This window comes from Engraulis encrasicolus, chromosome 18 (assembly GCF_034702125.1).
Source record: "Engraulis encrasicolus isolate BLACKSEA-1 chromosome 18, IST_EnEncr_1.0, whole genome shotgun sequence".
Classification (NCBI taxonomy): domain Eukaryota; kingdom Metazoa; phylum Chordata; class Actinopteri; order Clupeiformes; family Engraulidae; genus Engraulis; species Engraulis encrasicolus.
Window position 1 is genome coordinate 11,401,854 of NC_085874.1, and position 15,000 is coordinate 11,416,853.

The following is a 15,000-nucleotide window of genomic DNA, read 5'->3' on the forward strand; positions in this document are numbered from 1 at the left end:
TGTGCTTAGAGACGGTGTATTGTGAGGAGTATGGGGAAGACCTTCCATGAATTTCAGCTGCTTTCACCAAGCCACCATCAGTTATCTCCAACATCTCCTCTTGATGTTCTTCTGTTCTTCCCACAGATCCATCCATCCATTCATCCATCCATACATCCAACCATCCATCCATCCATCCATCCATCCATCCATCCATCCATCCATCCATCCATCCATCCATCCATCCATCCATCCATCCATCCATCATCCATCCATTCATCCATCCATACACATACATCACTGATTCTTGAAAGTTTGGCAAAAACATGTCCCTGCAGTAAAATATTAATTCTGTGGAAAATCAACTACATTTTCACAAACAAAATGAACCCAGGTAATGGCCAAGGGGTCTGTCACACGAATACACAGTTGTTTGAAATATTTAAGTGTAATTTTATTACTTTTCATGGCTATAAACATGTCCACACCCTGTAAAAACGCCTGTCCCAAGGACTGGCATCATCATTTCAATTGACTTAAAATACAAAAATCACTAACAGAATTGAACAATATCACCATGATGTGGAAGACCATATTAAAGTGGTTCTACAGATGTGCACATAGTGGATGTAAAACAATATTTACTATTATTTACTGATTGCTCAAAATGTGTCCAGCATATTGGTCACCACCGTCAGATTTTTTCTAAAAGACAATAAAATCAGGTATGCACAAGGTAATTTTCATTACTGAGGACCCCTTTTCAAACCTTCAGCTCTACTGCCTACTTCACCATCACTGAAGCTCCTGTAAGTTTATTATTTTGTCCTCAATTTGTTAATTTGTTTGGACACTGGTACTGTCCCAACCATAAACTGTCAACACCGTCGGGGGTTTTAATACTATTGTATTACATTAATGTTAATAAATATAATTTTTTTCAGAAAAGGTATGAAGCACCCAAGAAACAGAGCGAAAATGAAATGGCTAATGTGAACAAAACAATGCATTAATATTTTAAAAGAGTGTTTTTTTTGTCTCACACCGTCAGATGTCACCACCGTCAGATTTTGTTCTACTCATCATGTTGTTCCATATTTTAGTAAATTGTGCTGGTTAATGAAACATTACTAGGCATGTTAGTAATAATTGTGATCCAAAATTATACTCTAGGCACCACTGAGGTGCATTTGGAGGTTTTTTTGTCAGAAAACCTGACGGTGGTGACATCTGATGGAGTTCACCAAAAAACACATGTTTTACGTGTTTTGACATGTTTTAAGAATATGCATACAATAAGTGTCTACAGTTATGTTGAATTGTTAAAGTAATTCACTTTAATACAGTAAACATGTGTTTTTACTTCTAATTCTGTCTGCCGCTTTTGACAAAACTAGAAAGAGCCCATTTATGAAAAATGTTAAACATGGGGAGCTTGGCCAATGCATTCACTGCACAGCCAAGACCTACATCTATGATAATACACCTCTATATTTTGGATTTGAACAGCTTAAAAGCTGTTTTTACCACATTTTCAACAACCAGTGGCTTACTTCCTAGATAATCTAACTAATGAAGTAAAAAGACATGCTCATACTGTGCACACACAAAAATAAAGTGTTTATGCAAGATGCCATTGACTTGAGAGGGCTATTTATTTTGCTAAATGCAGGTACTAATTAGGCCACTTTCACCACTCTCAGATTACTGTCACCACCGTCAGTTCTTAAGTCACCACCGTAAGAAGGAGGTTTTGGACATTTTAAAGGAATGTGCTTACAACATTTTCCTGAGGAGTTGTTGAAATATCAAAGTAATAGCCAATTTAAGCCTACACGAATATTTGTGAAATTACAAAAAATTGTTTGTTGTATTTAGGCGTTAAGTAAGCATTGTTTGACGGTACATATTTTAAAATTAGAACACATGAAACAGTATTAAAATAGAACAAAAGTGAATTTTCAACATTTAAAGGCATATGTGTGAACCAAAAAATACACATAATCACTTAAAAACTCCAGATACATATGCAACCAAATCAATACAATTTTAATAACTTTTAATTGTGTCTGACGGTGTTGACAAAAAACAAGCTATGGTCGGAGAAAAGCCTGATTTCTGAAAAAAATACATAATGGGGAGATTGGCCTTGTGCATTTCTGAAAAGCCAAGACCTTAGTCTACAAGGATATACCATATAACACTTTGTTTTTTTCTTTCAACATTACAACCTGTTTTAGCCACTTTCTCAAGAATCAGTACATACAGTACATACATGCATACATACATACAGTAGATTAAAACTTTAAAACTGCTCACAACTGCTCACAATTTCCCCATCTATCAATGATGCATCCATCCATCCATGTTGTGGACAGCGGATGGATCTGAGGAGTGCACTCCCTCCATCTCCATCCCTTCGTCTTGTGGCCACGTACTTCACTGGTAATGCTTTGTCTGTCTCATGTTTGTATGTGACATGTGCTGCACCTTGGCACACACTGATGTCTCTCCGCTCTCCTCTTTTCTTTTTGTACTCTCTCTGCCTCGACCTTGTACTTCGCTCTCGATTCACCGTTAGAATTTTCTCTCCTCTGTTTTTTTTCCTTTCCTGCTTCTTCTATGCTCGTTTTGTACTCCTTTCAGTTCAGTAGATCCACAGCTCGACTTACAGTAAAACCCCTACATAATGGGCAGTTACAGAGAATAGTGAGGTTCATCTTGTAATGGTGACTGTGTAATTTTTTTAGTAGTTCATTTCCAGAACTCATTCTGCCCATTCAGAAATGTTATCTTTTCCATGAATACTTACCACCACCATCAAAATCTAAGTATTCGTAATGACAGGAAAAAGGGCATTTTTCATAAATGAAAAGGGGAATCTTCTCCATGGTCATGGCCAACACCATTTTGAATTTTCAGAAATAGACATTTCTAGCTGCAAAACTTACTGTACTTTAGTCATTCTATTGTTATTACTACTATTATTTAGTAAATATTCATGAAAATATTAAATCTAGCAATAGGCAGCACTGTTTCAATGAGTAGCATAGTTGCAATACCTAATCTGACCACCGTTCTACACAGTTCACCTTTACAGTAAATGATAGTCACTACATGGTGAATTCTAGCCCCTGCCTTTAGGACGTAGGTTTAAAATGCCTGTGTGCAGAACTAAAAGGTACAGATGTAGTTTTGTCCCCTCAGCAATTAAGACCCTGGATAGTACATGATTTTCCACATTTGGGACAGCCCTCCTTTATTCATTTACCAAATGATGTATGTATTAATTTTTTCTCTATATTCTGCCAGGAGCATTTATCTGTTTGTCAGCAGTTGTTTGTTGCTCATCTCTTGATGTCCTCTGTCACTGTCGCATTGTGCTGTTGTGTAGCTTTTACTTTTTACCTGCCAACAAATCTATAAATAAAGTCACCTTACCTTGCCTGACCTTACCTTACGCTTACTGTAGCTGACACTTTTATCCAAAGTGACTCATGGATATTACAGGGTATTGGTTACAGTCCCTGGAGCAGTGTGGGGTTAGGTGTGTTGCTCAAGTGTACTTTGGCCATGGATGGGATAGAGATGTAGGGAGAGGTCAGTTGGGATTCACACCTACAACCCCCTGGTTGTAAGACCAACTCCATGACTATTAGGACACGGCTGCCCCATTTATACACATAAAACAAACAAAAAGACAGACAGAAACAGAAAAACAAAAAGTAAATTTGGGGCAGCCAAGGCTGAGTGGTTTGAGCGCTGGCCTTTAAATCAGAGGGTTGCAGGTTCAAATCCCACCCAGACATACCAGCAGCTTCATCCATGGCTGAAGTTCCCTTGAGCAAGGCACCTAACTGCACATTGATCCAGGGACTGTAATCAATACCCTGTACCTAAAATAACTGTTAGTCGCTTTGGATATAAAAGCGTCAGCTAAGTGTAATTTAATAATAATAATAATAATGATGACAATATTGTTAATAATAACAATACCACTACTACTACTACTACTACTAATAATAATAATACTAATAATAAATGTACCTTACCTTATTTCCCCTGGCCAGTCTGCCAGCCGCTGCCGCTGCGCTACCTGGAGTGGAGCAACGTGGAGTCCATCGTGGCGGTGGTCTTCTCCTGCGTGGGCATTATGGTCACGCTCTTCGTCTACTTCATCTTCATCCAGTACCGCGACACGCCGGTGGTCAAGTCGTCGTCGCGCGAGCTGTGCTACCTCATCCTGACGGGCATCCTGCTGGGCTACATCTGCCCCTTCACGCTCATCGCCCGGCCCACCGTGGCCTCCTGCTACCTGCAGCGCTTCCTGGTGGGCATCTCCTCCGCCATGTGCTACTCGGCGCTGGTCACCAAGACCAACCGCATCGCACGCATCCTGGCCGGCAGCAAGAAGAAGATCTGCACCAAGAAGCCGCGCTTCATGAGCGCCTGGGCACAGGTACGGTGTTTTTTTTTAACCTGCAGTCAGGGCTTGACGTGGTGGGCGTGACCCTCTTAGGGCCTCGGCACATTGGTTCCGATAAAGTGCGGAGCACTGCTCTCTGCCAACGTTCGATTCTACTGTTTTCAATTCAACCCTGCACACGGGTGCCAATGTTTAAGGATTAAGTTCTATTGTGTTGTCACCCATTGATTATCCATGCTCTACATTGGTGAAATTGTGTACGGAGCTAACCGAAGTTGCGAAGGGCCTTAGACCATTGTGGTTGACGTTTTCCTTAAGTCACTAGTCATTCAGCCTTCCTACTACCCACAGTTTTGTTTTTATTTACCATTATTGAACTTATTGTAAACACATTAAATTGACTGAAGGTACAAAACAACAGAATAATGTGATTTTTTTTTTATCATTGAGAGTAATGGTGAGCGTGGGAGAGGTGTCGGTTTGAGCCCTGCTCTGCCATGGAAATGTCGTTGAGCAAATTACTTTTTCCTTGTGTGGGCACATTGGCACCTTGCAAGATGGCCTCTGCTTCCAGTTCAAATACACTGTATTCCCCAACATGTTCCACGAACTCTAAACTTTTGTGGAAACTTATTCCCGTTAAAGTTTTAGTTTTGTGACCAAATGTTTTATGTAAATACTACATACATGCATGCATATGCAGGACACAAAATCTTTCAGAAGATGATCAAAAACTTTGAAATGACTGAAAAGATTGAAAACTTTAATTCCATAATTAGATTTTTAGTTTTTAGCAGCCCAAGTCAAGTATGTACTCCAAACTCTAAAATGCACAGAAACAATGGTTTACACAAAAGATTTGAGTTGAAAACTAAAACGTTTGTGTAAGTCTTACATAAAATCAGACATGTTATGTGAAAACAAATGTTATGAGAAAAAATAAAATCTTGAATGTTTTAGTAGCTGCTACTCAAAGATCTAACATGCTCCATTGACATAAATATTTCGAGAATGGTGCAAAAATCAATGCAATTAGTACTAAGCAGACAGTTAAAATGTTTAAGTAAACAAGCACAGCATTGTTTAGCTATATTGGCTCTAAGTTTTTGATTCCAAAATTAAAAGTTTTATGTTTTCCCATTTTAGAGCCCAAAAAAAATCTTGGTTGGTTTATTGATTGGTTGGTTTATACTAATGCACTAGGTTATCACCCCTCTGTTTAAAACAAATATAACATGAGCTTTAATTCCACAAACATGAACAATGCTTTATATCAAGTTTTTTTTTATTTTGTTCCATGTGGTTGACAAACAAAAACAGTAGACAATAACACAACAATCATACAATACACAACAATCTAAATCTAAATCTAAAATTTAGACCACACAGTCAACAGTCAATATATCAATCTCAACACATTAGGCAATTTAGTCATTTATTTGTTGTCCCTTTCTGAATCTTTTATTAGGAGTTGGTGGCTGAAGGAGATCCATATAGCCCAACTTACAATAACATTTCTCCCAAAATAGTGTCAGACTTCACAACACAGTCAGTTGTTTATCCTTTGGAGTGTTGAGTAGAGCTGATGGATCATAGAGTTCTGGTGGTCCCATATCGGCTGCCTGTGGAGCATAAATAGGCCTAATAAGTTTAAGGCTTTCATGAGGACTTGTTGGATTAGGCCCCTACAGCATGATTGCTACACTGGTTTATACAGAAGTTCAATGTGCAATATGTCATCATGAAAATGCAACGCATCACTTGCAAATACACTGCAGATGTATGATACAAGAATAAGATTTGTATGAAAGGCCTACACAGTGCTAGCCTAACTAGCAGTAGCTAACATTCTAAGCTAAGTTGCTAACAAAACATACACCCAGTGTAGCATCAAGAGCACCTAATGTCACACACAGCAACATAGTAAACTACTACACATACACACCAATACACTTTTATGGGTCTTTTCTTACCTTGAAGTGAGGTTGATAGACACATGCCAAGTTGTCAGTTGTGGTTTGATGGTCACATGGTGTTGAGTAAATCTATCCCCCATTGACAGATTCACCATTTTTAGAGAAGTTTGTATTTTATGTTACATTTTAATAAAATATGGTTTCTATGGTTCTGACGTGGATGGGTTCTTCTTTACACAAAGCAGAAGCTGGTAAACAATTAAAAAAACAACTAAAACAACCAAAAAAGTGAGTGAGCCAGCCTTAGGATTCGAACTCTCAACCTCAAGATAAGGACATGCCAATATGGCTATATGCAGAGGACTATCCCCTACACCACTCAACTGCAGGTTTTGTATTGGTAGAAAGTTAGCCCTGTTTGTTAGAAAGTATTGGACTTACTCATAATTAACAGTCAAATGTGTTTCACACATACTTTCCACTTCAAATTCGACCAACTGACATCATACCAAAACTAGAAATGCACTCAGAGAGTGCAAACCTCCGCCAAGGAAGCTGAATTTGGTTGTAATATTTGTGAAATGTCGTGGTGTAATCCATGCATGCCTAGACTATTTATAGGCTAGGCCTACAGTGTTCAGAGAAGTGAACATTCAATTTTAACCAAATTATGTGTCTCTTTTATTAGCTAAGGCTTATGTCACCTCACCTGGTTAGCTTTGGTATTAGTTCACCTGCCATTGTGTGATTGGCAAATGTGATTGGTCATGCCATAGGCTATAGGACCTAATTTGGAAAATATTGTATCCCATCGCTATACTGTAGCCTGGTGTCATTGTTCATTCATTGTGTTATAAACATGTTGATGATTGGAAGCATTATGCCTTTCATCACATAATTGTTTTGCCACAATATTAAATAGCGCAGCTATTAATATCAATCCATAATATAGCCTATAGTGAATGATATGACTACGGGGGCACCTTGGCCTTTGAGAACGATTTGGTATCACTGCCAAACACAAGCTTTGATTAACTGGATAGGCTACCGTTCCCTCCTTGGCGCTGTCTGTTCATCATTGATAGCCAACACTGTTCACCGTTATTAGGCTATTTTTTCCCTCCCTCCGTGGGCTACAAACTTCAACAGGCGAGAGAAAGCTGATTTGGTTGACATGGAAAACACTCGGAGAACAATTAACTCCGCGAAAGTTGTGACAATATGCATGCCATTAGCCTACATATTACATTATGTTTGGGTGCTATTTATTGACTATACGCACCTATGGCTTCAGCCATGCAGGCACAGCAAATCCGCGCGCTGTGCATTCTGTTTGGCTTTCTGGTGACTGTCGCCACACAACTTTATTTAAACTTTCATGTAGAGAACCAACTGTGTTACCTTTCCCTCCTTGGCGCTGTCTGTTCACTGTTAAACACTGTTTGCCGTTGTTAATATCTCCAACCTTCGTAAACTTCAGGGAAACACTCGGAGATCAATTAGCTCCGCGAACGCTGATTTGGTTGACAGGGCAAACACTCGGAGAACAATAAACTCGGCGACGATATGTGTGCCATATTGTCGGCATATCGGCTATTATATATCATTTGGTGTGCTATTGGCTACGCATTGGCTACGCAGCCATGTAGGCACAGCAAATCCGCGCGTAATACATTCTGGCTGTGTGTGGTCACTGTCCATCAATCCACCTCACAGGCGCGCCCTGTCATTGCTCAATTCACCTCGGCCACCTTGTGGCAGGCCACGAAATAGCAGCGAACGAACAGAGCGACAGAAGGACAGACGGACAGACATGATAACACAGAAATCGGGCGATCACATAACCTCCTGGCGGAGGTAACAATGATGTTTGAATGTGATTTTTTTTTTTTTTTTTTACTAACATCCTGTGCTGGGAATCGAACTTGAAACCATCATGTTTTGAGGCCAACTGCTTAACTGTTAGTCCATGACTGCCCAAGCCCAACACACTGACATCCATAGTCTCATATCTCAGATACTGTATAGTTCCAATTGACATGATTTAAAGAATGTGTAACTTTCACAGTTTCGAGAGAAATAAACAATAAATATCTACTTGAGTGTTTTTTATTGGTAATACAGGATTCAAACCTGCAATCCTCTGATCTTGTGGCCATTCCCCTATCCAGACCACAGCAACTCAAACATTGTCTTGCTTTACCGAAGCCTTTTTCTTTTGTAATTTCGCTCAAAACTAAATGTGAAAAATATTGCTAATTAAAGCTGGAGTCATGGGTCTGGTGGCCATCTGAACATTTTCATACCATGTTCTAGGAAGTAGGTAAGGTTATTTGAACTTGCAACCTTTGAGGTTGAAGACCAGCTGTTTAACCACTACTCCATGGTCGCCTCAGCTGTTGTCAAGACATCTAACCACTCATATGCCAGATAGAGTTCCAATTTACAAACTCAAAGACATTGTGTTAGGATGTCAGTTGTACTTAAAAACACAATGCCAACCAGAGTTAATTTATTGGTACCTGAAAACCTGTTGAGAACACCTAAAATGTGTATGTCATCTGGACATTTTTGCTATATTGAGTACTACAGCGTAAACTTTTCTAGTTCATTGTACTGTTGGGGAATACAGTGTAGCTTTGATTGGCCAGAGGAGTAGAGAAGTGCTATATATCATTGTGTTTTATTATTATTATTACTGTACTTTTGGCTAGTCAGTGTACAGTTCTTTTCTTGCTTTTCGTTGTTTTAGTGGGCTTTATTAATTAATCTTGTTCAAGCCTGATGCTGCGTATACGCTGCCTTGACCTAGGCGCCTGGAGCGACATAGACGCTGCATTCAGACTCTTGAGATTTGAGTTTTGTATTAAAAATGTGGGTATGTTAGAGCTGAATGAGCACATTCTAATGCAAGATGAGGGTCCTAGCTCTTAAGTGCAACTTATTTCATGTTTCTAAGGCTTCAAAGGCTGAGGTTTTTTTATGGGCACATTTTTCCCAAAAAGGGCTTAGGCATTCAGCAGGCGTTTTTTTGTTGCAGGTGCCTAAGGCTTAAATGAGTTAAATACTGCATGAAATGTCTGATGAAGGGCAAGATGCCCGAACGTCACATTAAAATAACAGATATGGGAGCCTGGTGTGCGGACTTTATTTGCATTTTTCATGTGACTTTGCTATTCCTGCTCCCAAAACTTTTTTGAGACGGATGTGCGTTTTTTTTTTCTTTGTTATGCTGTATTATAACACCCCCCTCTGCTGTGCTACACGTTACTAAGGGAACTCCAGCTTAATATCCCTTTGGGATTAATAAAGTACGTATATCTACTCTACTCTGCTCTTCACTCCTCTCTAATCCAATCCGCTACCCTCCTCCTCCTCTCTTTCCCTCGTTGGCCAGGTGGTGATTGCCTTCATGCTGATCAGCATGCAGCTGACGCTGGTGGTGGTGCTGATGGTGCTGGAGCCGCCTATGCCCGTCAAGTCCTACCCCAGTATCCGCGAGGTCTTCCTGATCTGCAACACCTCCAACGTGGGCGTGGTGGCGCCGCTGGGCTACAACGGCCTGCTCATCCTCAGCTGCACCTACTACGCCTTCAAGACGCGCAACGTGCCGGCCAACTTCAACGAGGCCAAGTACATCGCCTTCACCATGTACACCACCTGCATCATCTGGCTGGCCTTCGTGCCCATCTACTTTGGCTCCAACTACAAGGTGGGTGTGGATGTGGGTGTGTGGGTGTCTGAGAGAGAGAGAGGCAGAGAGAGAGCAAGTGAGAGAGCGAGAGTGAGAGGGAGAGAGAGAGAGAGAGAGAGAGAGAGAGAGAGAGAGAGAGAGAGAGAGAGAGAGAGAGAGAGAGAGAGAGAGAGAGAGAGAGAGAGAGAGAGAGAGAGCGTGTGTGTATGTGTATGTGTATGTGTATGTGTATGTGTATGTGTCCATCTACTTTGACTACAACTACAAGGTGTGTGTGTGTGTGTGTGTGTGTGTGTGTGTGTGTGTGTGTGTGTGTGTGTGAGAGAGAGAGAGAGAGAGAGAGAGAGAGAGAGAGAGAGAGAGAGAGAGAGAGAGAGAGAGAGAGAGAGAGAGAGAGAGAGAGAGAGAGAGAGAGAGAGCGCGTGGGTGTGTGTATATGTATAGTGTATGTCCATCTACTTTGGTTCTAACTACAAGGTGTGTGTGGGGGTGGGGGTGTGTTTGGGGGAGAGTCCAGAGTTGTAATAGAAGTAGATATAGAAGTAGTCTTACAGATGGTTACAACTCAAGTGGTATGATATTACAAAGTTGAAAACATGAAGTATCATACCACTAGTGTTGTAATTACATCTGTAAGAGTACTTCTATGTCTATTTTATACAACTGTGTGTGTGTGTGTGTGTGTGAGAGAGAGAGATATATATATATATATATATATAGAGAGAGAGAGAGAGAGAGAGAGAGAGAGAGAGAGAGAGAGAGAGAGAGAGAGAGAGAGCGTGGGTGTGTGTGCATGTGAACTGATGCAATTGCTGTACACAAATGTGTGCTATATGTTCACTGCAATGTGCAATAATGTGTAATATTAGGTCTATGTGCATCTTTTGTATTTGTTTATTTATATAAGCTGTCAGACACCGTCATTTCCCTGGGGATTAACAAAAGCACTATTCTCCACTCTACTCTACTCTTCTCCACTCTACTCTACTCTACTCTATTCCACTCTACTCTACTCCACTCTACTCTACTCTACTCTATTCTACTCTACTCCACTCTACTCTACTCCACTCTACTCCACTCTACTCTACTCCACTCCACTCTACTCTACTCTACTCTACTCTACTCTACTCCACTCTACTCTACTCTACTCTACTCTACTCTACTCTACTCTACTCCACTCTACTCTACTCTACTCTACTCTACTCTACTCTACTCTACCCCACTCTACTCCACTCTACTCTACTCCACTCTACTCTACTCCACTCTACTCTACTCTACTCTACCCCACTCTACTCCACTCTACTCTACTCTACTCTACTCTACTCTACTCTACTCCACTCTACTCTACTCCACTCTACTCCACTCTACTCTACTCCACTCTACTCTACCCCACTCTACTCCACTCTACTCTACTCCACTCTACTCTACCCCACTCTTACTAGATCATCACCACCTCTTTCTCCGTCTCGCTGAGCGTCACCGTGGCGCTGGGCTGCATGTTCACACCCAAGATGTACATCATCATGGTCAAGCCCGAGCGCAACGTGCGCAGCGCCTTCACCACCTCCGACGTGGTGCGCATGCACGTAGGCGACGGCAAGACGGCGTGCCGCCGCAGCAACAGCATCCTCAACATCTTCCGCCGCAAGAAGACCAACAACAACAACGCCACCACCGCCGCCCCTGCTACCGCCGGCTCCACCCCGGGCACCGCCGCCACCATCACCAGCGCCAACGCCCCGGCCGCCAGCGCCACGCCAGCCAACCCCGGCAGCGGAAAGTGAGTGGGGCTCACAGGGTCGACATGGGGGGAGACGACGGGGTGGGTCTGTGGGTTGGTGGGCAGGCGGGAGGAGACGGTTGTTTTCCATCCGGTTTAATAAAATAATGCATATCCATAAATAAAGAACAAACACACACACACACACACACACACACACACACGCGCGCGCACACACACACAATGTTGCCTAAATCGAGGCACACATGCACTATAAAAAAATAAGTCAAATATTCTAAAAAGTATAAAGTGTTGCTAAATTGCTCTTATCCAGGAAATAGGGTTGGAAGAAGACGGTGGTGTGCTATATCTATCTGTATGTGTGATTGTGTGTGTACATATTTTCATGCATATATGCATCTCTCTTTGTGTGTGTGTGTGTGTGTGTGTGTGTGTGTGTGTGTGTGTTAATGTTAACACTAATGTACGTTATGTTGGATAAACATGTGTATTTGTGTATGTTGTTTGCATAAAAGTGTGTGTGCGTGCGTGCGCACGCATGTGTGTGTGTGTGTATGTGTGTTTGCGTGCGCGCGCGTGCGTGTGTGTGTGCGTGCGTGTGTGAGTGCGTGTTTCTGTGTGTGTGTGTGTGTGTGTGTGTGTGTGTGTGTGTGTGTGTGTGTGTGTGTGTGTGTGTGTGTGTGTGTGCGCATTAACGTCTCATCACTGACCATCTCTCTGCCATGTTTCTCTCCCTGCTGCCAACTGGAGTGTGTGTGGAGTTGTGTGTTCTGCAAAGACAACGCTATCTGTCTCTCCATCACCATTTCCTTTCTTTCTCCTCTCTCTTCCTCTGTCACTTATTTCTTTTCTCTCTTTCCCTGACGTCTCTTCTCTTCGCTATTTCCTTCACGTGTTCTCTCTCTCCCAAGGCCAGTCATAGAGTAAGACGAAAAGGAAAAGCATCGGCCCAACTCAACCTAGTACCTTCAGTCTTTGTGGTCCAAGACAATTCATCATTGACGATAAACGTTTTATTCGTCTTGCAAAAGCACAATTCAAAGGCTCTCATTTGAAATTGGAATGTTGAATGTTGGAAAGTCCCCCAACAGTTGCTCTGCCTACTAGCCTGGCAGTGTTAAGAACATTATTGTTTTCTCCATGGGGTTGGGGCGTCAGAGAAGCACGAGGCCCCAATTAAAAGGAGAGGACGGGACGTACTAGCTTGAAAGGGATCCAATGTCTTCTGAAGGGGGCTTAATATGGCTGTCTTTGAACATGCCCGATGTAGTTTAATTACACTTAATTACACTGTGAAGGACGGGCTACTGTAGAAACATAAGAACAGTGAGAGAGACATGTGATGTTTATAAAGCTTCATAAAGCTTAGTTTTGCTGATCTGAAAAAGTGCATGGATAAGTTCACAGGATCTTGACAAAGATAACTGCACGGATTGTGGGAATAATGACACTAACACTGCACAAACCCAACTACTTTATATTTATTTCAATAGCGGGACATTAATACTGCACAAAGGCTACCATATTTGCTTCAATAGTGGTTGCTCACAGCCCATTTTCTTAGCTGATTTTGTAAAATTAGATTTCACTGGCGGCTCAACCAATGTCCTTTCTCTCGTCAATTGCCATCCGAATTCATCGTCAGAATTCAGACACTTCAGATTTATACAAACATTCAAAACATATAGTAATTCAGTGGGGATCCCTTTTTGGACTTTGGATTGCTTTTAACACTACATTTCTCTTGCTGTAGAACGTTTTGAAAATTGGACGGTCACCCCAAGTCAAACTCACATGTAAGTCTTCATAATGGTGCTTCACCTCGCCTGGCTGTGTTTCCCGGTGTTTCTCAATTGACATAAGCAATGCAGAGCCACAAGCGAATCATGAAAGTCTTTCTGTGTTGCGTCATATCGAAAGAAGGCGTTGCCCACAAAGGTTTATGTCGACCCATTTTTCTAAAAACATGTGGAGTATTTTTTTCCTGCTTGTTTTCAAAACAAGCAACGCCTGGTGCCTCAAAACCTAGCTTAGTTTAGCTATCAGCTGGTTGCTACTCTCAGATACACACAGAGCACAAAGCCAGTTTACACAGCCTGCCCACTCTTCTTGATCCATGCCTGCAGTTCGCCTAGGTCGCTGTCGTAAGGGCACAGCCCTGATATGAATGGAGCCTGCACGCCTCCGTTGGCGCCCCTACGTATAGTGCAGTACCACCCGGGGAAGTGGTGAGTCTGTAATCCATTATTTCTCTCATCAGAGCAGGAGGAGGGAGCCAATCAGAGACTGATATCCACGAGAAACCCGGAACACCCTCTCGTTTGTCCACAAGCCACCTTGCTAGCTTGCAGAAACGGCTTGAAACAAAGCAACCCGAAAGTTTTTTTAAACAGGACCAACGTGTAGCGCATTCAGTAACAATGGGGAACACAGCAGTATTAATGAAATAGCGATGAGAGGACATCTTTAATTTGCACTTTTCATGTGACACTGCGTGACAGCAAACACCGTCATTTTAATATGGAGGGAAATGCTTCAGCTAGCGCAGGTTCACATCGCAGATGTCATTGTGGCCACACTCCAACTTAGTGAATATAAGCGGAGCAGATAATATCAAGTATAAATAAACACAATACAAATATTGTAGCCCCCAGTGATTAGTGGGGCATACTAAACAAAAGTTTTTCTGTGTATTGACATTTGGATCTGCACTACGACTTCACCAATAACCACTCCATACCAAGAAAAAATGGGCAAAATACAACTGCCAATGTCATGTTCATACAACAGTGATTTTATACGGAGAACTTGATGAACTCATATGGCCCATATGCTATGTACGGCACATAGTATATAATGTACCTATAACTTCCTAAGAGGATGGCCCCTTTACTGTAAATCCCATCTGCTTCAATGGCCATTATAAAAAGGGACTAACATTATCATCCCATGTCCGGTTATTACATGGTCTTTTTTAAACACTTGCTTTTTTTAAACACTTGCGCTTTGAAAAACGAGGTCACTGACAGCTAATTAAAATAAAAACGAAAGGAGGAAAAAAAAATCTCAATTTGTCCTCCGCGCTACAGCAGTGCTCAGGTAGCCTGTGCGTTTCATTTCCTTTTTTCTTCCTTAGAAAACCCTCCAGGAGGAGAATGTCGTCATAATCAAATAAGGACATCTTGATAGTGTTTCCGAGACTCGGCTAACTCAGCCCAAAAAGCTTTTGTTTTCCCTCGTCGGT

General features: G+C 41.7%; 1 protein-coding gene across 1 annotated transcript in view; it reads left to right on the top strand.

Annotated features, from left to right (window-relative positions):
* LOC134468786 (metabotropic glutamate receptor 1-like) overlaps window positions 1–15,000 on the top strand; it is a 60,872-nt gene that overhangs the window by 43,383 nt on the left and 2,489 nt on the right. Inside the window, exons 8-10 of the mRNA XM_063222656.1 lie at window positions 4,050–4,438; window positions 9,719–10,033; window positions 11,458–11,683. Of these exons, the coding sequence (XP_063078726.1) occupies window positions 4,050–4,438; window positions 9,719–10,033; window positions 11,458–11,683 (930 nt within the window). The remainder of the gene's footprint in view (window positions 1–4,049; window positions 4,439–9,718; window positions 10,034–11,457; window positions 11,684–15,000) is intronic.